General features: G+C 40.8%; 1 protein-coding gene across 4 annotated transcripts; it reads left to right on the top strand.

The window, feature by feature from the left end:
• The first annotated feature begins 531 nt into the window (after positions 1-531).
• TASOR (transcription activation suppressor) lies at positions 532-24,786 on the top strand. 4 transcript variants are annotated; one of them, XR_006014824.1, is made up of 24 exons: positions 532-1,012; positions 7,114-7,259; positions 8,379-8,471; positions 9,331-9,403; positions 10,373-10,464; positions 10,808-10,966; positions 12,023-12,150; positions 12,815-12,846; positions 13,501-13,606; positions 14,027-14,130; positions 14,240-14,343; positions 14,568-14,640; positions 14,783-14,857; positions 15,239-15,949; positions 16,990-17,429; positions 18,313-18,451; positions 19,295-20,223; positions 20,915-21,037; positions 21,594-21,753; positions 22,334-22,442; positions 22,596-22,774; positions 22,861-23,019; positions 23,374-23,576; positions 23,825-23,943. XR_006014824.1 is itself a non-coding variant. In XM_042020615.1 (23 exons), the coding sequence occupies exons 1-23, from the start codon at positions 631-633 to the stop codon at positions 24,211-24,213; spliced, it is 4,905 nt and encodes a 1,634-aa protein (XP_041876549.1). In that variant the 5' UTR covers positions 532-630; the 3' UTR covers positions 24,214-24,786. The 4 variants fall into 4 exon arrangements, 3 of the variants coding, with proteins under 3 accessions (XP_041876549.1, XP_041876538.1, XP_041876557.1); XM_042020615.1 differs by lacking the exon at positions 23,374-23,576 and having other exon boundaries at positions 23,825-24,786; XM_042020604.1 differs by lacking the exon at positions 23,374-23,576 and having other exon boundaries at positions 23,651-24,786.
• The last annotated feature ends 85 nt before the right edge of the window (positions 24,787-24,871 follow it).

Raw genomic sequence — 24,871 nt, 5'->3', positions numbered from 1 at the left:
TGCGGGGCAGGCGCCTTGTGCCGGCTGCGGCCTTCCCGGGAGCGCGGCGTCCCCTCAGGACAGCGCCCCGGCCCCGCTGCCCCCGCGCTACCCCTCGCTCCCGCCCCGAAGGAGGCGCCGCCGCTTGGCGGGAGGGCGGCGGGTCCCGAGCGGTGCCGGTTGGTGGAAGCGGGACGTTCCGAACGGGTCCCGAGCGGTGCCGGTTGGTGGAAGCGGGACGTTCCGAACGGGTCCCGAGCGGTGCCCGTAGGCGGGAGCGGGACGTTCCGAACGGGTCCCGAGGGTGCCCGTGGGCAGAGCAGCGGGTCCCGAGCGGTGTCTGTGGGCGGGGGCAGCGGATGCGGAGCTATCCCCCCCGCCCCATCGCGTGGGCACTGCCCGCGCCCCGGCCGCGCCCCTATTTATAGCGTGTTCCGCGAGCGGATTGGCTGGGCCGGGCTGGCCGCAGTCCCGCCCCCCGTGCCGCCGCCATGTTGTGTGGTGGGGCGGGGGCGGCCCGGGGGCTGCCGTGAGGCGGGCGGAGGGGGGGCCGGGGCGGCGCGGGCGCTGCTGGCGCTGGGCAGGGGCGCTGTGCTGGGGAGAAGAGAAGGCGCGGGCTGCCGGGCTCGCTGGCTCGCTTCTCCGGAGGGAATGGCGGATGCCGTGATCCGCAGTGGCGGCGAGATGGAGCTGGAGCAGCATCAGCGGACGGAGAAGACCAGCGCGGGCGTCCTCGGAGTGGAGAGTAATAGAGCAGGAGCCGCTGAGGACACCACACAAAATGGCGGACGCTCTGAGAGCGGTAGCGCTGGGGAGGCGCTGCTGGTGGCTGCTGCTGCTGCAGAGGACAAGGTCCCCACAAACCTCAGCATCAGCAGCAGCCAGCGCAGGAGCAGCATCTCGACGGCAAATGAACAGCAGCAGCCGCCCAGCGGTATGCTCGGGGGGCCGCCCCCTCTGCCTAAGCCCCCAGAAGACCAGCAGCCTGTTAGGAGGAACTTTCAGATCCCCAGGAAGAGCAGAGAAAAGAAAGGTTGTTCCTTCCCTTCCCCTCCCTTTTCTCCCTCGCTCCCCTCTCCATCCGATTCATCAGGCAGCTCTCAGACACCTCACACGGCTGCATGCAAACCCTGCGGTGTGGAGGAGGCTCTGCTGGCTCGCACTCGCGAGGCTGCTGGGGAGCTGATTTTAGTGTCAGGCTTTTACATTCTTTTCCTACCCCTCCTCTTTTCTTTCTCACTTTTATTTTATCACAAGGATGAAAAAAACAAAGCAAAAACTCGGCTTGAATTTCAGACTTTTGCTTTAAAAGGAGGAGAAGCTGGATGCGATCAGGGTGGGCTTGAGTTGATCTCGGCTCTGCTTCTGGAGGTGCGTTCGCATGTGGAGAAGATGGTTCTTTGGGACACCGACATCAGAGAAGATGGTTCGCTTTTCTCTTCTCCCTGACCTCCTCCCTGCAGGAGAGGGGTGTAATCCTGGTTAGGACAGACTAAACAAACACTGAGCAGAGTTGTCCTTCATTGATGATACGCAGAAGACTGTTCTTATCTTGTGAAAGTTCTTTGCAGGGAGGAAGGGAGCATCCCACGTTTTTGTGCCTCACCTTGGAAGCGTTCTGCTTCCAAGTGTCCAGGGTTTGGGTTTTTTTTGTTTCTGAGTAACTCTTCCTCTAAAAGCCTGTGGTATTTCTTGCTTTTCACAAGACTCCACTGGTTTCTGCTTAACTTTATTTTTCTTAAGTGGAGTTGAAGACATGTCTGATTTCCTTCCTGAAACTTATTTCAGTTCTTGCTCTTTTGCAATATGGAGTCAGTAATTTAGTCCATATCATAGAAATACTTGTTTGAATAGGCTTCTTGTTCTTCAGAGAAGAGTGTAACATCTTAACTTCTTGAAATACTTTCTTCTGTAAGGAAGAGATGAAGGTAGGTTTATTTCATTATCCAGTCTTTTCTCTCCAGTAATGGAATAATTCCTTTTGGCAGTAATGACTCCTTTTTCTTCCCTTCTTTCCCATTGCCACCCCACCGTGGGGTGATAGAAGTCTGGCAGAGATTCATTGTAGAAAGAACTGGGTTGATTTGGAGGAAAAAAAGCCTTTTATAATTCATCTGACTGAAAAATACCTGGATATAACGTGGTGCCTCATGAACAACTGAAGTGTCTTGTATGACACACCCAAGTGTGATTACATGTGAATACCTTTAAATGTATTTCAGAAATATTTAGTACTTAACCAACGATATTTGAAGTTCCTCTTTAGCGTTTGGTTCCAATGTGAATGAAAACCTGCAGAATACCTTTTCAGGTCATTTTGATTCATCATTTGCCTATGCAGAGCCATCTGCAGTGTGCAAAAAGTTTTAGGTTGTGTAGTTCACACCTCAGGCTTCTGTGCCCTCTAGGGTAGAAGAGGAAGCCATTCTTCAAAAACTGACTTACTCATATCAAGGTCGTTTGACCCATTCTCACCTTTTTTCCCTTTCTCAGCCTGCAGAAAAGTTCTCAGGCATTTTAATCATTCTGATGACTTAGAGCTTCCGAAGCTCTCAAAGTGGACCCTGTTCCGTTCAGCTCATGGTGCTTGTGGGCTTATAGGTGCTGAGCATTGGTTTCGTATCATGGACTGCCAAACGTGCTGTTTGAGGACAACCAAATTGCTATTGGGATTTGTATTGTCATTTGAAAAATGATGCCGTTCAGTCAGTTCTGGAACTGACCTGGAAGATCAGCGCTGCATGGATCATCTGATGCTGTAGTGGCACATGCTTATGGCATCCTTATTGCCAGTGCATAAGTACATCTTAAATTGCAAAATAATCTGAATGTCACAAGTCCCTCTCAAAAGAGCTCTGTTGGCTTGATTCTAAAGCCCAGCACAAAGCAATACACATGGAAGCTTCCTTCATCATTCCTTGCCTTGGAATTGTCCTTGTTTTGCTTTTTAAACCACCATTTCTTTCCTGGACGTACCATCCTGAGAGATAACTGCTGCCTTGATTGTGAAGGCTTAGCTGCTATGCACAAAGTACGTACAGGATTTGTCAGAAGTGTGTGGGTCTCTTTGGAGGGTTTTTTTTGGTAGGTTTTTGATTTTTTTAAACATGGAAATGTGTTTCAGGAACAGTTTTTGGTAGTGAAGCGATTAAAAATTGAATCTGGAAAGCAGAAGTGTAAGAGAAAATTTAGGCTTTAGCTGTTTATTTATCTTCTTTGGAGTTTATCTGCCCTCCTGGAGACTTAAGTAGGGACTGAAAGTCAACAGAAATCCTTATTAATCTGGAGAAATGCATCCAGAGGAAAGATATCTCTTAAAGACAGCTGTGATCATTTGGCACAGAGAATACTTCTGATTTCCTCATTCTTTTTCCTAGCATAGGAATTCAGGAAGCAAGTGAAAGAAAGGTTGGCTGCAACATTATTTTTTTAAGGTGTGCCTGCATTTGTCTTTCTCCTTAAAAGCCTTGGAAGGTTTGTTTTCTTGGTACATAGAGTTTAGCAATGGTGTTATGCTCTCTTGAGCAGCTTATCTATCATTTATCTTCAGGTTTGTCCTGGCCTCTTCTAATTCAGTTCTCAGATCTTCAGGGGTTTCCAAGTTTGCTTGAAACTTGAGAGATCCTTGATATGATTAGAAAAGCAAATTTTAAGGCTAAAGCACTGTAAGGGCACTTTTAACTTGCTGAGCTATATGAGTGATCCCCTTACCAAAAGATAATTCCACAAATGATGCTGACATCGCAGTCAGTGCCTTTAAGGGATTGCTTGTTGATTAAAGCTGGATGTTTATTTCTGGAGTCTTATCAAAGTAGCAAATGACTGCTGTTTCTCAGGCTGAGTGGGGGAAAAAGGTCTTGCTTTTACCCATGAAACTCTCAGTAATATGTGCACAAAGGTCCAGGTTGTCCATTTTCTGCTTCACCTTTTTGCCTTGTCTTTTGTCTTCTGATTTTCCTTTTCTTTGGTAGAGGTGTGCATCTTCTGTTTGCTACACGATATTTCTAAGTGGGGAACTCTCTCAGTCCTTGAACTTTGTAACTGTTTAGGCCTTTTGAGAGCAAAAGACGTTCAGGCTGAAAAAATCATAAAAGTAAAAATGTTACGGTTCATTAATACCACAGATTTTTGGTCTTAATCTTAAAAAATGAGGACTGAAAAAAATGAAGACTTAAAAGGGTGCTTCTCAATGGAGCTTTTGTAGCAGGAGCACTTCTGAGTGAAGAGTGCTAGCATTCTGCCAAGTTAGCTGATTAGAAAATCAGTCCTGTCCTTATCTTCACTTAAAAGTTTGTTCAGGATTTCTCAAGCAGGATAGCTCTGTCTTCACATTCTGACTTAAAGCAACCAAACCCACTAACTCCAGTCTCACTTTTCTGAAGTTGAAACATCAGACAGCTGTGAAAGAAAAGTAGAATCTCTCAGGCATGACATACATCCAAATGTCCAGTCCCTTGAGTAGTACTTACTAGCTAAATTCAATTTCCACCTAAAAATAATTACATATGTTCCAATGCCCTGGCTAGAAGCTGAACAAACCCAGTATTTATTTACGTATTTTTACCTATGCAGAACAAGCCAGCAAACCTTACAATGATTGATTTATGTTATAAGGATGCTGCAGGTTAGTCCTTACTTTAATTACTGCTTAATTAACACAGGTCAGTAAAGGTGCAGCATACCCCCATCAGCTTTGTACAACAAGCCTGGAAGATATGAATGTGCACACTCCTGGTCTTTGAAGTGATGTAGGACTGGAGATGAGCTCAGTAATTTCGTGGTTTGCCTGGGAGCACACTTTGGTGACTGCTGTGCAAGGTCTAGTTTAGTACTTCTCAGTTTTATTTTAGTTTTGTCTTGTTTCTGATTGCCTTCCTTGAAGTGAGGTACAGGCCCTGCTATGGTAACATGAATGTTTTAGACCATCGCTCTCCTTGAACACCACAGCTGAAGTAACAAACTGAAAAGTATTGCCTGGCTACTCACCTCACTGGGGTAGTGTTTCATGTTTTGGTTTAGAACATGGAAGTCTGCAGTACCTCATGTTCTGGAAGAAAAAACTGTAACAACCTTTAAAAAAATTTCTTTAATTTCTGTATTCCATAGTTAAAGGACTAGGTAGGGCTTTTCCATGAGTGTGTTGAGAACTAAGTGTGTAGTAGTTTATGCAGGTTCTCCCTAGCAGGAGGATAGGGGGACTTGCTGGTTTTGGGCAAGTCGGTCTCTGCTCACTCCTCAGAGCTTTCCACAAAGCTGGAGATGTTTAAACACAAACAGGAACATGGATGACAATATTTGCACGTGTGACAGGATCTTAATTCGTGTAATAATGTGCCTCTTCCTAGATCTGTATTTGGGAAAGTAGGTGAGACATTGTGTATGGTTTGTCGTGGCTCTTTCTAGCTCACCCTGCAGTGGTTTCCCCCTTGTTTAGGCTCCAGGTGGAAGTGAGAGGCTGATTTTTACTGAGCATATGTCCTGGAGGAAGGAGGGAGAAGGGATAAGGGTACAGTAAAAACTGGTAAAAAACCAGGAAATTCGGTCAAGCAGCTGGCACAGATAACCCTCTGCCTTAACTGGTCCTTTTTGAGGAGCTGGCAGCATATGAACCCCACATCTTTCTGACAGTGAGTTATTAAACCTTGGTGTTGTAGTGCCCAAGAGGTGTTTGGGGCTGGGGTGGAACAGGGCGTGCTTTCCCAGGGCATGTCTGCCTGCAGCAGGCTTGTTTTCTGTTCTCTTAATAAGTGTTTCTCTCTTCAGTACAAGAGCATTCAATCCCAGTAATACTAAGTTGAGAATTCCATTCACTCTCAGTTCTGTCTCCTCCCATGTTGCTGTCAGCTTTTCAAGAATGTAGGCATAGTTACTAAAAAGGATGTTACATAAGTATGGTTTCTAAATCACTTTCATAACTTCTGCTCTTAAAAAATCACTTGCTCATTGTTGCTGGTGTTGGAATCACTGCTTGAGTTTGCAGATGTGGTGTTGCATTCTAAAGTGTGCAGCTCTTACTAAATAACACAGAACAGTTCAGTTTTCTTTAGGAACATTTGTTTTATATTGAGGCTTATGCAGTAAATCTTTTCTGCAGATGAGGGAAAGATTGCTGTCTAAGTCTACTAACATATTATTTAATGAAATTGGAGAATATACTCCGAAGATGTAATTAAATTTAATTTGTTGTTAGAATAATGGTAATTTGGGTTTTTTGGTGAGACTAGTACTATTGTTGTTCTTCCTAACTGTTGTAACTACAGTAAAAATCCTGCACTTTTGGTTTGTGTTTTGGAAGTTATTCTGAGGAGAAAAACCACTTACTGTGTTGTGCTAGTTCAGTCCCCCCAGAGATGTTATTTTCCTAACCACTACTCTCAAAATCTGCACTGCCATTCTCTGACACTCCCTCTGGGGTTGCTCCTCTGATCTGTTTGTCACCTTGGCACCCAAACACAGATAAGAAGCTGGGGTGGGAACTCAGGCAAAAGTTTGCCCAGGAGGGAACTTGTACAACAGCATGTAAAAGGCTTTCCTTTTAAAGCACTTGTAGTAGGGGATAACATCATCAAACATGAACACAGGCAGTGGGGTTTTTTAATAATAGGAGCCTATTTGTCTTCTTCAAACAGTGTTGAATTTCTTCATATTTAGTTTAATTGCCATTAGCAAACAAACACAAAAACCCCTGTAATAGTTCTGAAGCGAGGCCAAGCTATGAAACTCTTGTTGAGGTTTTTATTAGAACAATTTGTTCCTGCTTCTTAATTTAAAAGAGTTAATTAGTTAATTACAGTTCTGGAAGTTTAATTACAATGTTTTGCAGTACATATTAGATGTTTTTCAAGGGGTAAATTCAGACTTGATGTGCTTGCCTTACAAACTTTTGAGAACTAGTAGCTGCTCAAGAGTAATATTAAAAAACATAAATGTGATTTTTTTGTAAGGTGCTATCATTCTAGGAAATTTTAAGATAAACTTTCTAAAGTTCATATTTTTGAAGAATTTTAGGTGTTTAGTATTTGAAATTGAATCACAAACCATTTGTCTTCATGCATAAACTCAGTGAACTAGAAAATTTTGGATGTTTTCACGTGTATATTGGTGCTAATTATTTTATTTTTTTCTCTTTTATAGCGCTCTTTCAGCCAGTACCTCTAAGTTCTCGAGAATTTGAGGATATTTTGAAGATCCTGCATTCTTCCTACTTGGATCAAAGTTCAGTGTCCAATTTTACATACGAGAGAGCCAGCTTAGTTCATAGTGAACTGTTGGAAAAGGAAGTGAGTATATTTGTGGCTTCTGCTTCTCAGTAAGGTGTCAATCAAATGACAGTGCTTCTTCTCAGTCTAGAGGCAGAGACCTGGGGATTATTTTCAGTTATGTGATTGGTACTTAATTGCAAACTCACATCCCCAGAAATGTAAACAGCTATTTTTCAGGCAGGTTTATTACTGCATAGTTGTAAACTCTTGCCTGCCAGGTACTCCAAAGAGACTAAAAGAAAAATTGTATTTGGCACCACTTAATTCTATGTATTTTTAGCTTTCAAAAAGTTTCTCAATTTTTATGTATTTGAATAAGCTGGAAAGATGGTTTAATGTCTTCTTTGCAAGGCTGATGTTTCCCGTGAAAATTAAGATTAAAATACATGTCTGATATAAGTTTCCATAGTCTCTGTAGTTTTTTTGTTTTCCAAGAAGTACTTTAACTGAAGTTGATTACTGAACTAGTAAGTGGAGCACCTTGGTTGAAGTCCTTCTGTTGTGCCTTATGTGGTGTCTCTTAAATCCAGCCTTGGCTTGCTCTCATCACTCTGAAATGAAGTTTTCATTCCCAGTGCCAAAAAGCTTCACATATGAAGTAATTGAATATATAATTTGTTCCCTGTGATTATCATCTTGAATTTATAAAATAAACTGTAGCATTTTCTGCTACTGTTACATTAACTATTCGTGGTCACAGCTGAGAAATATTCGTAAAAACCACCTCAGCAGCAGCGAGGTGCATGTGCAAAAGTACAGAGAGTAGGTAAGTACAGTGTAAGAGATCTGTCTCCTAAAAAGAGAAAAAGCCTTATTTCTGGAGTTAAAAGATGATATGGAAGGCATTGGGCTGGATGGTTCTATCCAGTTCTGCTACAAAGATCAAACTAAAATGTTACTGCACAGGTTTGTTTGAAGAGTGTCTTTTTCTTAAAAAAAACAAATACTTGGGCAGATTAAGCTGATTAGATTTCCCACAGGTATAATGTTTTTGAAATTTAATTGTAGCATACAGTAATTTCATTTGGATTATCTTTTGGTTATTTTTGTACACTTGGACCTGCTTACATAGAATTGACTCTTGACTGTGCCAGCAGTAATGTGTCTGCCTGTGTTAAGAACCTTCTGTGTGAACAGTTCACAGAAAAACGCAGAGAGCTGAAATTCGATGGGCGCATGGAGAAGGAGCTCTCGGAAAGCTACGCATTCCTCATGGTGGATCGGGGCCAGGTGAGGAACAAAACACTGCAGGGGAAATGCTTTCTTTAGCAATTAAGAGGTTTTGGGACTTTGGTTTTTTTCAGTGTTTTTATTGACACTGTCTTTTTTGCAAACTTTTTGCAAAAGTTACTTTTGCAAAATTCAGCACTGGAAGGTGTAGAAGGATGGGAAAGGGATCTAATATGTCACCATTTAAATCCTCTGTTCCCTGATATTTAAGGTACTCCCTTTACATGTATCTTGTCTGGTTTAGGTTCTGTTTTATAAATAAAAGGATAGATTTTCTGGATGGCATGTGAGTTTTTATTGGGTTTGTGTTTGGGTTTTTTTTTTTTTTAATTGAGGAGCAGTATTTTGTGTTTTCATTGCATTTAGGCTTTGGTGTTTATTCTGTTTTTTTGCATAAATAAGGTAACCTGTAATATTAGAAAGTGGACATTGTCCTCTCTGTCTCTGATCATATACTTCTAATCAAAGTGATGGAAAGGGAATTTCTGTGCTTTGTCTGCTATTTTAAGCCAGGATTTCTTAAGCATGCAATCATTTGGCAGGAATACTTCTGTTTTAAATAATAAAATTTTCTGCATTAAAAGCAAGTAATGTTCATAAACAGTGTTTAAGTTATAGGGAGGCTGTTGTTTTTTAAGATACAGGTTGAGTCTGTGTAGCTGCTCCATATCAGAGTTTGACTTCCACAGTTTAACAGTTTTATAGAGAATTCAGTCTACTGTTGCCTCTGTTTGTAAGGGTTGGGGTTTTGTTTTAAATCTCAATTTAAATTTTGTGATTCTCATTTCTCACTGTTTGTTCTGTTCGTATCCTGGCTTTCCTAATAGACTTGTTTGAAAAAACTGTCTGTTCTCTTTAGATCCAGAGTATATGTGAAAAGGGGCTGCAGGTTGGCCACTCCAAAATCACGATTCTCGGCAGCCCTTCCATGGGTAACTATCTTCATTATAAGTGCTGGTGTTACTCAGTAGCAGTTGGCAAATAATGTGATGCAATTGTGTGAACTTTCAGTCCTTTTTCTATCACTGGCTGCAGCAATATCGCAGCAAGATGTTTTTTGCAAAGGGAATAGACATCAGAACATTATTTCATAGCTCTGTTTTTCAGTAGTAGGAAGACCTAATTCTCATTTTGGCTTTAGTCAAACCCATGTACCATGTCTTTCCAGTAAACCTGGGGGGCCAAAGAGCTCATGCAGTGTGTGGCTGGCTGCCTCTGTTTTTTTGTAGGTGTGTATTCAGAAATACCTCATGGACACAGTAGCTCAGCTCAGTTTTGATGTAGATAGAACTAGAATTCTTGAATCCACAAATCCAAGAAGAGCGTAGATAGATTGGAGACTTACAAGAGTCACAAGGTGTTAAAGAGTTTTGAGAGTGAAAGACAGTAAGTTCCTTTTGCAAAACTTTTCAAATAGAAAATAAGGAACTAATTTTGTCATCCTGTGTAAGAGGAACATGATACAGAGGTGATGTAAATATTGAAAGCAGAACAGGTTCGAGGTGGAGAAGAACAAAGCTTTATGAGCATTTGATTTTTTACTGGTTTAGCTGGTAGAGGGTCTGGAGCAATTTGCTAGAGCAGTTAAATACAGACTGGGAATGAGAGGAACCTCATCAAAAAATTGATGTTTTTCAGAGTATCTGAATTCAGTTATAGTTCTTTGATGTGAGGTAGTCAGCCAGACCAACAAATGACAGTGTGTGTTTGAGGCCTTTAAGTCTGTGAAATAATTAAGTACTGAAAAGCACAAAATTATTTTACCTTTGCACTTGAGTGTCAATTGTATCTTTATTCTTTTGTGTATATTGAGCTTTAATCCCATATAATGCTTTTTAAACTTCTAATAATATTTTAACATTCAGCATAATGTATTTGGTTTGTTTTTATACTCTTTTCAGGCGTATATATCTCCAAGTATGCTGATTTATTGCAGCCTAATCCTCTAGAATCTGGAGCAACTGGAGATGTGATTGTTTTTAAAATAATAAAGGTAATTTTTTCTTGCAATTCTTGAAAGATTACATTGTTTACTGATAACACACGGGTGGTTTAACCTAACTTACTTTTAATTTGCACAATCATTTGCTTATAGAGAAACTAGAACTCTACTAGATTTAAAATCCAGTGTTGATATTAAGCTTAAAACATAATAAATTGTTCTAAAAAGTGAAAACGTATTGTTTTCTTTGAAAGTATGAAAATAATATGCTTCTACAAGTGGCTTTCTTAATGGCCTGTTTTATTTTCTCTGCTCTTACTTTCTTTGATACTTGAAGCAATTTGCCATTGTCCAGAAAAAAGCTCATGCTTACAATTTTGCTGCTTTATTACAGGGGAAAATGAAAAGCATATATGACCACATTGGTATGAAAGCAATGGAATCAACTGTCAAGAGTGTGTTGGATCCCACCCCAAAGCACGAGTGTCATGTTTCAAAGAATGCAAATAAAGTCACCTCCTTGCTGGCTTACCGAGCCTATGAACTGACTCAGGTAAAGCTGAGACTGTTACCTCCTTACATAAAAACTTCATAAATGATGGAGAGAAAAATCACTGAACTACAAGAAACCCTGGGCTTCCCTGTAAAGCTGCAGCTGGGTGTGTGAACAGCCCACTGGTGCCTGCATTAGAAATCACAGAACAGCATGGCAGCCTCTCCTGTTCCCATTGTGTGTTCCTGAGCCTCAGGAAAAGGTCTCCTTCAGATTAGGGTGGAGGTGGAATAGGAAATAACTGGGGAATGTACATGGGACTGGAATGGAGGCTGGAAGAGAGGACATAATGTGGGGAGTTTGAAGTGTAAAAGTATTAACTGGTTTGTGGTTGTTAAGTGAGACTCCTGAAAGGGAAAATGTTGGCTGGGAAAGAATAGCATTTTTCTTTCTCTCCTTTTTTTTTTTCCTTATTCCCCTTTCCAGATTCTCAGGTTTGGAGATGATGAGGGAGGAGAGAATGAAATCAATTCCAAGCATTTATGTTCCTCCAGGTGTTCTATCTCTTACTGCAGTAATCTGTTGCAGTCAGATAATTCCACCAAGTCTGTAGATTTCTTATTTAGATCCTTATTTGAAAGCATTCTCTTCAGTATTAGCAACTTCTTTGGTCTTCTGTAAATCACTGGGCCGGACACTGAATCAGATGGCTAAAAAATGAATGTATTTTTTCATTCCTCATTACAAACTTGCCTTAATTAACATTTTACATTAGAATTTTGTGACTGAATTAAGGATAGACCGCAAAACTCATTGCAATATTTACTTTCATCTGAAGTTTTTGTTGTTTTTATTAGTTGTCCCTTCTCTCACCAAGAATATACTTTCAAGTAAATGTAGCAAAATTATTTTCTCATTCTTGATTTGCTCCTGAAGTAGTGTCTGCATCTAAGTCATTGATAAAGGAGGGAGAAGGTAAAAAAACTAATTAATTGTATTCTATTGTACATATGAGAGGAGCATTTAAAAGCTTCCTTGTTTTAAATACCAGCTTTTAAAGAAACTGACTGTTGCTCCAGGCTTCTGATTTAACATGGTGTCACTTCTTTTTCCCAGTACTACTTTTATGAATACGGCTTTGATGAGATCAGGCGAAGACCAAGACATGTTTGTCCTTATGCTGTTGTTTCATTTACTTATAAAGGTGACATGGTACAAGGACCAAAATTTGTGCCCCCATCAAGGTAAGCTAGGAAATGAGTTTTGGAAAGGCTGCATATAGCATGAAGAATTCATAGCTCTTGGCAGTAGCTTAGAACTGATTTAAATGAACAGTGCTGAAATGAATGGATGTGTCACAGGGACTTAGCCTAATAAATACTTCTAATGCAAAGCAAGAGGTGGCAAGATTGGTTTTACGCAGCAGGGTGGCCCCTGTGGGAAGCAGTTCTGCTGCTCTTCCCACCTGCTTGCCTTCTGCCCAGGTAGAATCCACAAATAGTGGGGGGTTTTACCTAACTGAGGGAATTAGTGGATGTAAAAAACGTTTGTGGCATTATCTTGCTTGGTACTCTACAATAATATTCTGTATATTGTGTCTCTGAACCCTTCACTGGTGCCTTACTGCTTGTGGAGAGAATATGTAGATGGCCAGTTGATCACAGATGCAGTGGGATACCTGTGCTGATGGGAAGGTGTCCAGGTGTGGGGACTGTACTGTGAAGTGCTAAAAGCAGTTATCAAGGTATCTAAAATAGTGTAAGATGCTGCAGCAACATAGCTTGAGGTTAGAGAGGGAATTACCAGTCTTGCTGTTTTGTTAGACTGATGAAGTGTCCTTAATGTAAAATTCAGTGGCCAGAATTGTCTGTTCCAACCTAGTCATTCTGTCTGTCTTCTTTTGTTTAGACCAAACACCTTCCACACAGATAGAAGTACAGGTAAGAATGAATTCCATTATTTTGGTTTTATGATACAGACACGGAAGGTTTTGATGTCTTTCCCCTGTAGTTTTATGTTTGACCAGTTTAGTTATGCTGTGTGTATACCTGAATTCTGTCCTGAACCATGCTGGTTCCTGATACTGCATGATGAAACAGACCACCTTCATGTGTATCTTCTGTTACCAGAATGAACCACAAGTGAACAAAATCAAAAGCCTTTTCCCCCTCCTTTCCTACTTAGAGTGTAGTAAGAACTGATCTTCAGTTCCTGAATTTCCTGTTCAATAGCACTTCAAGTAATATTTTCCTCTGTCATGCTTTGTTTTGAATCTAATTCAAGCAAAATTAAATGTATGAAAGTGGTTGACAGTTAAGGTAAGGACAGAGGATATCATTCCTCTGATATTGGCATCTAGGGTGTGCTTATACATACAGGTGTAGGTAACACACCAAGCTCCCTTACTCTGCTCAGAGCAGGTCAAAACATAACAGGGTTGATAACATCCTTTCTGTTACCTTTTAACGTTGTTGTCTGGTCTGGTATTAGGATGAAATTTTTGCTAAACTGGTTTTGGAGATTCAGCAGCCTCTTCTTTCAGTCCCAGCTGGCAAGTGGTTTAATTTAGTCTTCCTTTCTCCATCTTAATTTAGAGAAATCTAACATTACATTGTGGAGGGGACAACTTTGGAATAAAGGCAAACTTTTGTGCCACGTTTCCCTAAAATCAGCAGCACTACCTTTCCTTCCATGCAAGCTGTGAGTATTACCATTTAGACCATTTAAAATACTGCTCTATTAAAACTCTTTTGAGTAGAGACTGCTGAGTCTTGGATATATTCAGATGAAAACCTAAAATACTGACTAAGTGCCTTAAATATGTCAAACAAGACTTGAGTCATGCATGTCCAGAACTTTCTTGAATTCGGGCACACAACTGTCAACATCTCTTTGCTGTTTGGTGTTTTGTTGCTTGTGGGTTTGTTGATTTTTTTTTTCCATTGAAGTGACACACACTCCTGTGCAGGAATAAACACCACTGGCTCATGAGATAGTCCAAAGAAATTATTCTTAAGAGTATGTATTTACTAGTTCTTATTTTGTCAACGAGGGTAGGAATATAAAAGGTAAAAAAAAGAGGTCTTTATTTTTTTATCTCCCCCCAACCTTCTTCTCCAGTCCTGAGAAGCTTGAGGTTGAAAAAGTTGTCAGCATTGATCAGTTGAAGAAAAAATTTTCACCAGCATTGTTCTTTAAAGAAACTTACCAAGGAGGAAAAGAAGGTAAATAGTTCTTGCTTAATTTCTTTAAATTTAGAATTTTCAAGTTTTCTGAATTACAATTTTGTTTCTTTTTTTCTTACTTTCTCTTTCTCCCCTTGTATCGTGTCAGTGTTGAAGAATGGCATGTACTGTAGCCTGTATGAAGTTGTGGAGAAGTCCCGTTCTGGGAGTCACTTAGAGGGTTTACTTCAAAAACTAGAGAAAGAGAAACTTGTGAGTGCAACAGATTTGACTATTCCTGTTTTTAAAAATAATTTTACTAGTTAGTAATTTGAGGCATACTACAAGATCCACAATCTCACTGGAATTCTTTAGCTGGCATATTTTTAAGTATCAGGGCACTTCTCTGCCCAAGACAGAATTATCTGACAGTCAGGAAGAGTATTCCTAGTGAGCAAATGTCTTTGAAGCAGTTTGCTCTTTTTGCTTGAAAACAGGTCCTTGTAAAACCACTTGTGGACAGAGGATTTCTCTTTCTTCTTTCTCCTTGGCAAATGATGTCCCCTTATGGTAAGCATACTCTGGGTTTTTTGGGTTTGAGTTGGGTTTGTTGTTTTGGTTTTTTTAGGGGAGTCGGTTTTTGAGTACTGGATTGTCTTTTGGAGTGTAGTGGTCCTCTCCTTTTACCTGTTTTTATTTTTTTGTGTTCTAGACCACCAAACTGGATGGTCCCGTGTGCTTCATGCATTGTTTCTGTTTCCAGAGTCTAGAGATGTAATTAACTCAGGTAGGTTTGTTCACTGTTGTGTACAGGTTTATTTAAACAGAGATGAAATTCTGTTGAAGACTTTGTACTGCTCACAGTCAGTATGGACTTAGAGTAACAGTTTGCATTGGTTATGGCCATGGTGTTGGTCTTTTAAAATATTTGTTTCTTCACAAAAGAAAATATCACACATTGTAGGTTCCTTTGTTCATGTTTGAGAAAGTAAAACTTTGTTGAAATTTCTTGATATGGCTTCCCTGGCTTCTGAATTATTTCTTCACAGTTATTCCAAACTGTGTTTCACCCAATATGTATTAACACAGAATATTGCTAACTAGTCATCATTTATTTATAGCTTCATGGTTTGATTTTAATTGTGGGTTCCCTTTCCTCCTATGGCAGCACAAAAAAGTGTTCCATATGGAACACAGAAAAATTCAACTACCATGGTTTTGGATGAAAGAAAGGAAAGCATTCCAGAACTCAAAAAGCTGATTCAGTCTCTACATTTTGCTTTTATTCAGTCCCGCAAAGACAGTAGTGCAGATTTCAATGCTGTTGTGGAAAAGTACATAAATGAATATTTTAAAAAACTCTACAGTGGCACTGGTAGAGAATTTATATTATATGAGTACTCATCACGGCTGGATGACAAAACATCTCTGTATCCTGCCCCGAGATACAAATCTCACATTGACAGCTGCTTACAGAACTATATTTTTGGTTGTGAGGCCTATCAGCTCCTCGTTTCCAGAGCTACGGAACTGCTGGACAGAAATCGGAAGCCTCAGCGCTTCAGTCCCATCTCAGATTACGAAGCTACAGAAGACTACTCTGACTTTGCCAAGGCAAAATGTGGGAAAAGAATCCGTTCCAAATATGAAGCCCCTGCTGCCAAACAAAAACTGCCTCCTCCTGGAGATGATGATACTGAAAGACTCCAAGAACTTATTAATTTGATCCAGTGTAGAAAGAAAAATGTAGGTGGAGATTCTGATTCTGAAGACCCCAGAATTAGAAGTGGTGTGAAAAGAAAGCTGGAAAACCAACCTGAAAATTTACAGAAATATCTAAAAATGAGTGACTCTTCAGAGAATATTTGTCAGTATGAAGGTAAGAAAGTATTTGTTTAGAGTTCTTCTTTAAACATTGTTATTCAAAGCATATTTATAATTTAATCATTATAGATTAAGTATTTTTTGCATGCTGTGGATGTTTAATGCATGGTGGTTCATTTAAACATTGGCCTGAGATCTATCCATAGAGATAGTTTATTTTTTGCAGGTTTCTTCTTTCTAGGAGACAAGTTAATTGGAATTGTCCTGCAGGTTGCGTTTGTTCTGCCTCTTTGGAAAGAAGGCAGACTTTCAAAGAGTTTACTTGCCTTGGAGCTATCCAAAGACTTTCAAATAGAGAACACTCAGCAGACTTGATATTGTAACGTCTTCTGCAGAGTTTGACTTTGCTGTAATTCTTTATGGCTCCAAAACCTTCTATAATACCTAAGAAGTTTAGATTGAAGGGAAAAAGCATAGTTAAGTTTGGAAATAGCCAGTAATGTGTGTAGTGGGACAAAGGAAACAACCTAATAGTAATAAGATTAAATTATTCTACACATGAAATTATCTAGAGAATAATCGCAGATACCTTCTGATTTAAGATCTGCCAGAAGAAACCCCTTTGATTTCTGTTTCCCTGACCCTTTCCTCAAGGCAATGATAGAGGCCTCCTGCAGAAGGGGGAAACTGGGGAGCAGGGTGACACAAAGAAGAGGGGATTTCCATCAAGCACCAGTCACTCTCGTGTGTGTGAATCACTGGAAGGAAGTGACTGATCTTAGTTGTCCTCTTGAGAGGGTCAAAAGCTACTGAGTGGCATGTTGGGGTGAAGGAGGCGAAGGGTGGGCTTTATGGTTGGGATTTCTGCTTGGAATTCTGTGAACCTTCAAAAGTCTTTTAATAGTGATTATTAATGTAGAATATGTGATGAATGCATGTCTACATTTTTGTTAAAATAAGTGTATGTATACATATGAACCAATGCTAAAGAGTGAGACTGTGGGTACGTGGCACATGTTTGCAGGGGGATCTGGTTTTGTTTTTATTTTAAGACTTAGTAATGGATTCCCTTTCCCCTCCTTGCCCTGTTCTAAGGGGGCAGAACCTTGGATTCACCACACTCTGTGTTCTCAATGAATTCTGAGCATGGTGGCCACGAGAGTGACTTCAGGCAGGTGGATGTGTCTGACCCTGCTGCCAACACACATGGGTTCCTCAAAGTGCTGCTGGAGAGGCTGGCCACTGCTGACCGCTGCGACCCGGCCCTGGCACAGTTTGTCAGTCAAGCCTCAGCAATAGGCACTGAGGAAATTGAAGAGGATATGAGACAAAAATATGAATATGAATCCATTCCAGCTCAGGACAGAGATGATCACGAGCTTCCTAACATTGCTCAGGCTGACAGTGTTACCTTCACGGACCCGCAGAGCCCGGCCATGCTGGAAGCTGGCGTGCTGTGCTTGCCCTACCCTGTCGATGTCAGTCTGCAGCTCCCACCTAATGAAGCAGGCCTTGAGCACACACTACATTTGCAAGTAAGTGAAACTGCTAAGATGCTGACAGTGAAAGTACTATTTTCATAAATATTGTGAGACAGTATGAAAAAAAATTCTACTTTTTTACAGAGGTAAACACAGATAAGTACTAACTTTTCTGTGAAGCTTTTCTGTTTGGTAGGAGCATACATGGAAATTCTCTTCACTCTTAAGCGTGTGCTCCTGGTTCTTTATATCTGTTCTTTCTGTAATAAAAAAGGAGCAGAGTTGAAGAATTCTGAGCACTTCACTGCATGCCCAGCTCTCTGTGTGCCTTCTTGGTGCAGTGGTGTACACGAGTTCTGTCAGCTCACAACTAGCAGATCACCCTTGTGCTTGGGGATCACAGTGCCCCAGCTGCTTGCTCCAGCTTATTACCCTACAAGAGTGATTGTTCCATGATCTCTGTTACTGGTACTGACACACAAAGCCCAGTTTCTAAGTCACAGAGCAGGAATGACTTTGTCCTACCTGTAATATCCACACCGTGCTGCTTCTACGGAATGTGAGATGAAATTGGCTTAAGGCCAATACTAGTTGCAGGCAGTGCCTCAGCAAAGCCAACATCTCATGGGTTTAGTCGGGTATCAATATAACAGCCTGCAAAGAGCAAGGGAGCAGCCAGTTCTCCTCTCCTTTCCTCCCCCCCCCCAGCTTCCATACTGTAAGGCCAGTGCTCAGGAAATAACTGCCTCAGTTATTTCATGACAGACCAGGGAAGTACCTCATGGAAACGTTTCCAAGTTTGACTGGACTTGATTGATGGCAGAATTGCCAGTGTGCTGGTGAACTCAGATGTGTTCTTTCTGTCAACTGCTCAGAATGTAAAGGCTTAATAGTAGCAAGGTATTGTTTTGAGATGGGTATTTTGTTTGTTTTTTAGGAAGCAAGCACTGGGAATACCTTTGAAGACTATGGTGCCTGTCCCAGTGCACCTATAGAACACGGCTATCACACGCAACATCCCATCTCAAATAATGTAGGGGAAGTTGGAATGCACTGGAAACTTATTCCAATTACAGGTAACATGGGTTTTCACTCCTCTATTCCTACAAATAGTGAATGAAAACATATTCTAAAGGTGTGTAGCTTTCATAGATTTGTTCTTGGATCACATGTTGGTACACAAGCTCATCTGTAGCCTATGCAGTTGTTTCTTGTATTTGATTAATACAGAAATCTGCTGGATGAAAACAGATATTGGTGGAGAATGTTGGTTTGGCTTCATATTGACACAAATTAGAAATGTGAACACTTCAAAAACAAACAAAACTATAGGTTTGAATATGGATGGTGAAGAAACTGAGTTGGGGTTATGAGGGGCTTTCAGCAGTCCTTGCAGCACCACTGAAGCTGTGCCAGTAATCAATCAGACTGATATCCTCCCCTTTTAAGCAAAAAAACTTGTGTTCACAGGTGCAAGATCAGATGCAGCTTGCAGTCCAACTCCACCAAGTCATTTGTGTCCAAAATAAGCTTTTTCAAAGTGAGGATTTTAACCTAGTAGCAAATGAAAATACTTGAATAATATGTTGCCCTGCTTGATTTCTAATTTAATTTTTAATTTGTAACGGAGGCATATCATGTTGTGCTTACCCTGTGTTATCTCTGGGAAAATGACTTGTATTCTGCTTTTTCAGTAGACTTGGACTGCGTTGTTTTACTGTTTCAGGAGCTGTTAAATGTACTGTGCTTCTGTACCTCAGCAGACTGTAACACTTGAGTCTTTGGATTTAAGTTGGTTGGTGGAAGAGACATAACAGTAATGCTGGTTTTGGGCTGTGATTTGGAGGTTTTAGTGTATCAGTTGTGTGTGACTTTTGAGATGATGATGATGATGATGATGATGAACTCTTCCTCTGCAGGTCTGAAATCACCAGAAGAGCCACTGGAGTACTTGCCACCAACAGATGCACTTCCCAATGACCCCCGGGTAGTAAATCGACAGAGGAATTCTGATTATCAGTTTCCATGCTCTCCATTTTCAGACACACAGAAGGGGACAGCAGAAGATGGACATTACACAGGACAAGTGGGGAAACCTGAAGATCAGTATGAGCTGACAGATCACCCTTTTACAGCTAAGCATTCCATTAGTGCAGTAATAGAGACAACACTGTTAGAAGAATATAAGCTCTTTGCAAGAAAGATTCAAGAAATTTTGGAGCAAAAGAACATTGCTTATGTCAGTGGCATGTCCACACCAGTCCTGTCTGCCCAAGAGAGGATAATGAGACTTTCTGAACACATCAGTTTGCAGGCATCAGAGGTTTCTGTCCAAGAATATATAGAGACCCTGAGTGAAAAGTTGAGTAGTGTCATTTTGGCTTCTTCATGCATGAAGCAGACTCCCCCAGTCTATTCTAGTCCTGAGGCACTGGAGGTGGTGAGCAGCACTGCTCCCAGGCCTGTGCCCGACACGGTGGCCGTGTGCAGGGACAGCAACACGGCGCCGCTCCCAGAGCCACTGTGCAATAACCTGGGGGAAGAGCTGCACTCTCATGAGCAGCCTTCAGCAAGCCTCCCCCTAGGAAAGGAGAAAACGGATCATGGGAATGCTAAACCAGAGGATCAGACTTCTTCTGCTGGTGATCTCATGGAACCACCAGAAAAGACTCAGAAATCCCCAGAAAACTTAAATGTTTCAACTCAACCAGCTTTTTCTGATTTTATAAGTCAGTTAAAACCTGAAGACTTTAACAGTTTGGTCAAAATTATGAAACATGTACAGAAAAACATTGTCCAATTTTATGTTCATGAAGAGGAAGAAAGTGTTCTCTGCAGAGAAATCAAGGTAAGTCTGTTTGAGTTCAACCTCTCTCTCGTGTCAGAACAGTGTGTCTTTCAAATCCACTTGTATGAAACTGGACTCACTTTCACTGTGAAAGTGAATTGTAAAAGTAGGCTGTCCTGTCCTATTTCTTCCTTGAGCTTTTGAGGTAGTCTTGCTTATATTTAGCTTTTACGTAAGTCTTTTTCTTAGAGCTGGAAAACAGAACAGGCTGGAGGTTGGTTCTTTCTGAAGATCCTGCCAGGGGGTGGCCTTACAGAAAAAAGATAATAAGGGAAGAAATGTGATAGCTTACCATTTTAGAAAGAATGTATGAAAAGTCACTCTGTGTGCCTTTGGGTTTTTTTCCCTTCCCCTGTAATTAATAGTAGAGAGAACTTAGAGAAATCACTGTTCTTCTGTAGTTAAATGTGTAAGATGAAAGTTGAAAACTTCTGGCTTTTCTTGAAAACTCAGGCAGTTTGATACTGTCAGTTGGCCATGGGTATGTGATTTGATAGGAATGACTGACTTGCTGAAACAGCTGCTCTGTGTTGCTGCATCCTTCTGATGAATGTATGGGAGAGATAAAGAAGCCCAGTCCCTCTGGGATTCACTGATGTGGAAAACCTTCCTGTTGTGGGTGTCATCTGGGCACTGTTTTTACCAAACTACTTACTAACTTTTTCCTTGTCTCCTCTTTCTGTGGTGGCAGGAGTATCTTAGAAAGTTAGGGAATATAGAGTGCCATCCAGAGCAGTTCCTTAAAAGAAGAGCTGATTCAGATAAACTGTTGATCATTATCCAAAATGAAGACATTGCCAACCTCATCCATAAGGTATGTCCCACGTAAGTAACTGTGTGCTACAGAGAGCTGTTGCCAATAGTGAGATGAGCTCATTTGGAGCAGTTCTGCTTCGTTCCCAGCACAGCATTGAACAGTGCCCTGTGTTCAGCTGCTGTTTGAAGAAACAAAAGGGTTGTGGTAAAAATGGTCTTGTCCCACCATTCACCCGTAACTTCTTCCACCTCCATGCATGTGCTAGTGCGTATTTATTGTTAGTAGCTGCAGAGCTGTAGAGGCCTAAGTAGTTCTGCTTCTGGGATGCTCTAACAGCAGGTGAAGGCAGCTCTCAGATGACCTGAGCTACTCCTGATAGCTGGGGCTTAAGACCCTGTGCTGGACAGAGAGTAAAACTACTCCAAGTACTCAGTGTGCCTTTACCTTATTCCTGTAATGCTCCAGAGAGCACCTGCCAGGCAAGACAAGAAACTAATTTTTTGAAAATGTGTTTTGAAGTTTGGTGCCTGGCATTGGTAGGTAGGAGAGTTCTGTAGTTCCTTTTTCTGTGTGACCTCTGGTTACATCTCTGATTTCAAATGTTTTTAAACAGATCCCTGGCCTGGTGACTCTGAAGAGGCTCTCCTGTGTCAGCTTTGCAGGGGTTGATAGTTTGGATGATGTGAAAAATCGCACTTACAATGAACTGTTTGTTTCTGGGGGTTTTCTTGTGTCAGATGAATCTGTCCTTAACCCAGAGTCCATCACTACAGGTAGGTGTGATGCTTCTGGGAGCTTTAGAACTCAAATCCTGATATTTCAGTACCTGGGGAGGTCCCAAACTCACCACAGTAAAGGATCAGGTCTTCCAATTTTTGTGATGTTCTTTGAGAACTTCAGCTAATTCAGTCTCTGTCTCAGCTCAGTGACTTTCTTGAACAATATATGAACAGGGAGGTTTTTTCTTCAGTTTGTATCACATTGTGTAGTTATGTCTCTGGAACCTTTTATTCCTTACTACTCCATCCACAAATATGCTATTTTCTTTATTTGAAATTGAATAGTTGATGAAGTTACAATTTAAAAAAATATTTTAGCAAGGCAGAGCATGTATGACTGGGGTCATCTTTTAAATACCATTGCTGGGCACCTGAGGTACAGAACAGCAGCTCAGTTTTATGATACTGTTGTTGGCCAGTCTGCTTGGAAGAAAACTTGAAGTGAGTGGCTGCTGTTTGTAATTGTGTGACTGTACTGTGATGGAAAAAGAAAACAGCTTTTTGTATATACTGAAGCAGTATTTTCAGTCTGCATACCACAAAATTTAACTTTTATTCAATATCTCTATAACAGATAAACTAAAACAGTTCCTGAAGTTTCTGGAGGATCTCAATACGCCAGATGGGAAATGGCAGTGGAAAGTCCACTGCAAAATACAAAAAAAACTTAAGGAACTGGGGAGGTAAGTAGGGTTCTACAATACCAGCTGCTAAAATGCTTCAGCATTCATTATGCCCTCCAAAGTACACTTAAATAGAAGTTACTCTTATGTTTGTCTTTTGATATTTGGACTGACCTTAAATAGTTTCTAATGGTGACCTTTCCCCCCCTGCAGGATGAATGCCAATGCCCTGAACCTGCTCACCCTTCTGAACACCTATCAAAAGAAGCACTTGGTTGAGATTCTGTCTTACCATAACTGTGATTCTCAAACTCGAAATGCTCCAGAACTGGACTGTCTCATCAGGCTTCAGGCTCAAAACATACAACAGAGACATGTTGTCTTCCTAACAGGTAAACACCACATTTGGGAACACCTCTCCCCCTTTGTTGATAATGGGTGCTAAATATTAATACAAACCCTTCTTTTATGTACTTAGAAAAGAATCTCAACTCGAGAGCATTTTATATTGATAATGGCATAGTGGTTGCTGCTGTTGATGACTTCATGTGTAACTTCAGAAGTCTCGTTGGGTATCACAACTCTGTTACTGAGCAGAACCACCTTCCTCCCTGCAGTGCTGGCCAAAGACAATCAGGTAATGTCAAACACACTTAAGCTTTCCTTTCCAAACTGCATGTGTGGGGGAAGGTCCTGGGACAGTGTGCCTTGACTCTGGTCAGTGAACACACAGCTGGCAACGAAAACCCAACTCTCAAGCTACTCTTTGTCTATTTGAAATGATGGGGGAAAGGCAACTGGGGTGGAGCACCAGAGACCTTAAATACAGAAGTACAGGCTAAGATGGTATTTGAGGCACTAGACAGGGCATGTTTTCAGGAAAAGGATAAACTTATCTCTATCTACTTAGAGTAGATAAACTGTACTGAGATGTCAGTAATTGTACTCCTTTAATTGTCTGATCAAATACTCACCTGCTGTGTAACTTTAGATGCTGTTTTGACATTGCCCCCTTTGGAGCTGGGAGTTGGGATTTCCCAGCACTAAATATGAACATGGTGTGCAGAAGCTTTTAGCACCGAGTAACTGGACACTCCCACAGAGGGTTAAGTGTGTGTGTTGAGTAAGTGAACACGAGTGGCAGAAGACCAAGACTTAAATGCTGTTGGACTGGCAGACCTGAAGTGTAACACTGTGAGTAGTGTATGGCCTTTTTAACCAAAGTTTGTATTTCAATAGAATAGGTCTTTCTCTCTCTTTTAATGTAGTTCTTGTAGAAAAGGATGAAAAGGATGAGGAGGACATGTCTCTGGATTCAGGGGATGAGTTGTCAAAAATAGAAATCTGCAGTGATGCCTCTAAGTTTGATACTCATGTGGAAGCTTTGCAGACAGAGGCCAAGGGCCCACATGGAGTAGATGCTAAAGAAAGCTGCTTATCAGTTACAGAGTTATCTCCTGAAGCACAAACTGGCCTTGTGGAAAAGACTTACAAAACTGACTTGGAAGAGAAGCAGCCAATTACTCCAGTTTCTACAACATGCTCTGTTGAAGGAGAAAAACACAATGCAGTTGAACAAACTCCTTTCAGTAACTTCCAGGTTTATAGCAGACAATTAAACATGTCCCATCAATTCAGCCACTTTAATGTACTCACTCATCAGACTTTTCTGGGGACAACATACCCAATTTCTCCTGCAAATCAAAACCAAGAAGGGAGCAATTATTTTCTATCTGCCTACACTCAGAGCATGGATACAGAAAAGTCATTATCACCTGGTGGCTGGGATAGCTGCTGTGATTCTTCCAGGCCATATTCAGAAAAGAAATGAACTCTTAAGTCTCTTTTTCTAAGTTGCTGTGGACTTTCCTGTTTCTAAAATGTTGGATTAATGATTTCTATTTTATTCTGGAACAAAATGTTTCTTGTTATCTCAGATGTTTTCATGTTCTATTTAAATTCCTGATGGCCTGTCCCTGTTGGAACCATCTGAAAATTGAAATAAATGCATATATTTTTTAACGTTTACTGTACTTGAATTATCTTGTTCGTTGGCACTTTTAAGTTTCTACATTTGTATCTGACCTGTTACCTAGGCTTCAGTTTGAGGTCTGTTTAATGTAAAGCTGAATGTTTGCCTAAAATATGTGAAAGAGCCAGTTGTTTTCTTTTTTTAACTGTAAGAGTATCCAAGTCACGTTTCTTTACATAAATATTAAAATTAATGTATTTATTTGACATTGACACAAATTTTGTACAATGTTTTTACATAGCTCTAAGGCAGTGTACTTATTTTCACGACTCTATACTGGATTTTTGGCTAAATACCTCAATTAGAGTAACCAATGGTGCAGTTCCGTTACAAAAAATCAAATAAACTCTTAATGCACAAGGGACTTGCTAACACCTTGCTTTGTCTGTGGTTTTTATAGTTTGCAAAGTACTTGGGGAACACCCAGGCTTGGTTTCATGCACAGCAGTTATTTGTT

Source organism: Corvus kubaryi, unplaced genomic scaffold (assembly GCF_017639235.1).
Source record: "Corvus kubaryi isolate FWS band 111438036 unplaced genomic scaffold, C.kubaryi_AGA036_p1.0 124, whole genome shotgun sequence".
NCBI lineage: Eukaryota > Metazoa > Chordata > Aves > Passeriformes > Corvidae > Corvus > Corvus kubaryi.
Note: the sequence above shows the minus strand (reverse complement) of the source record. Positions and strands in the feature narration are given on the sequence as shown.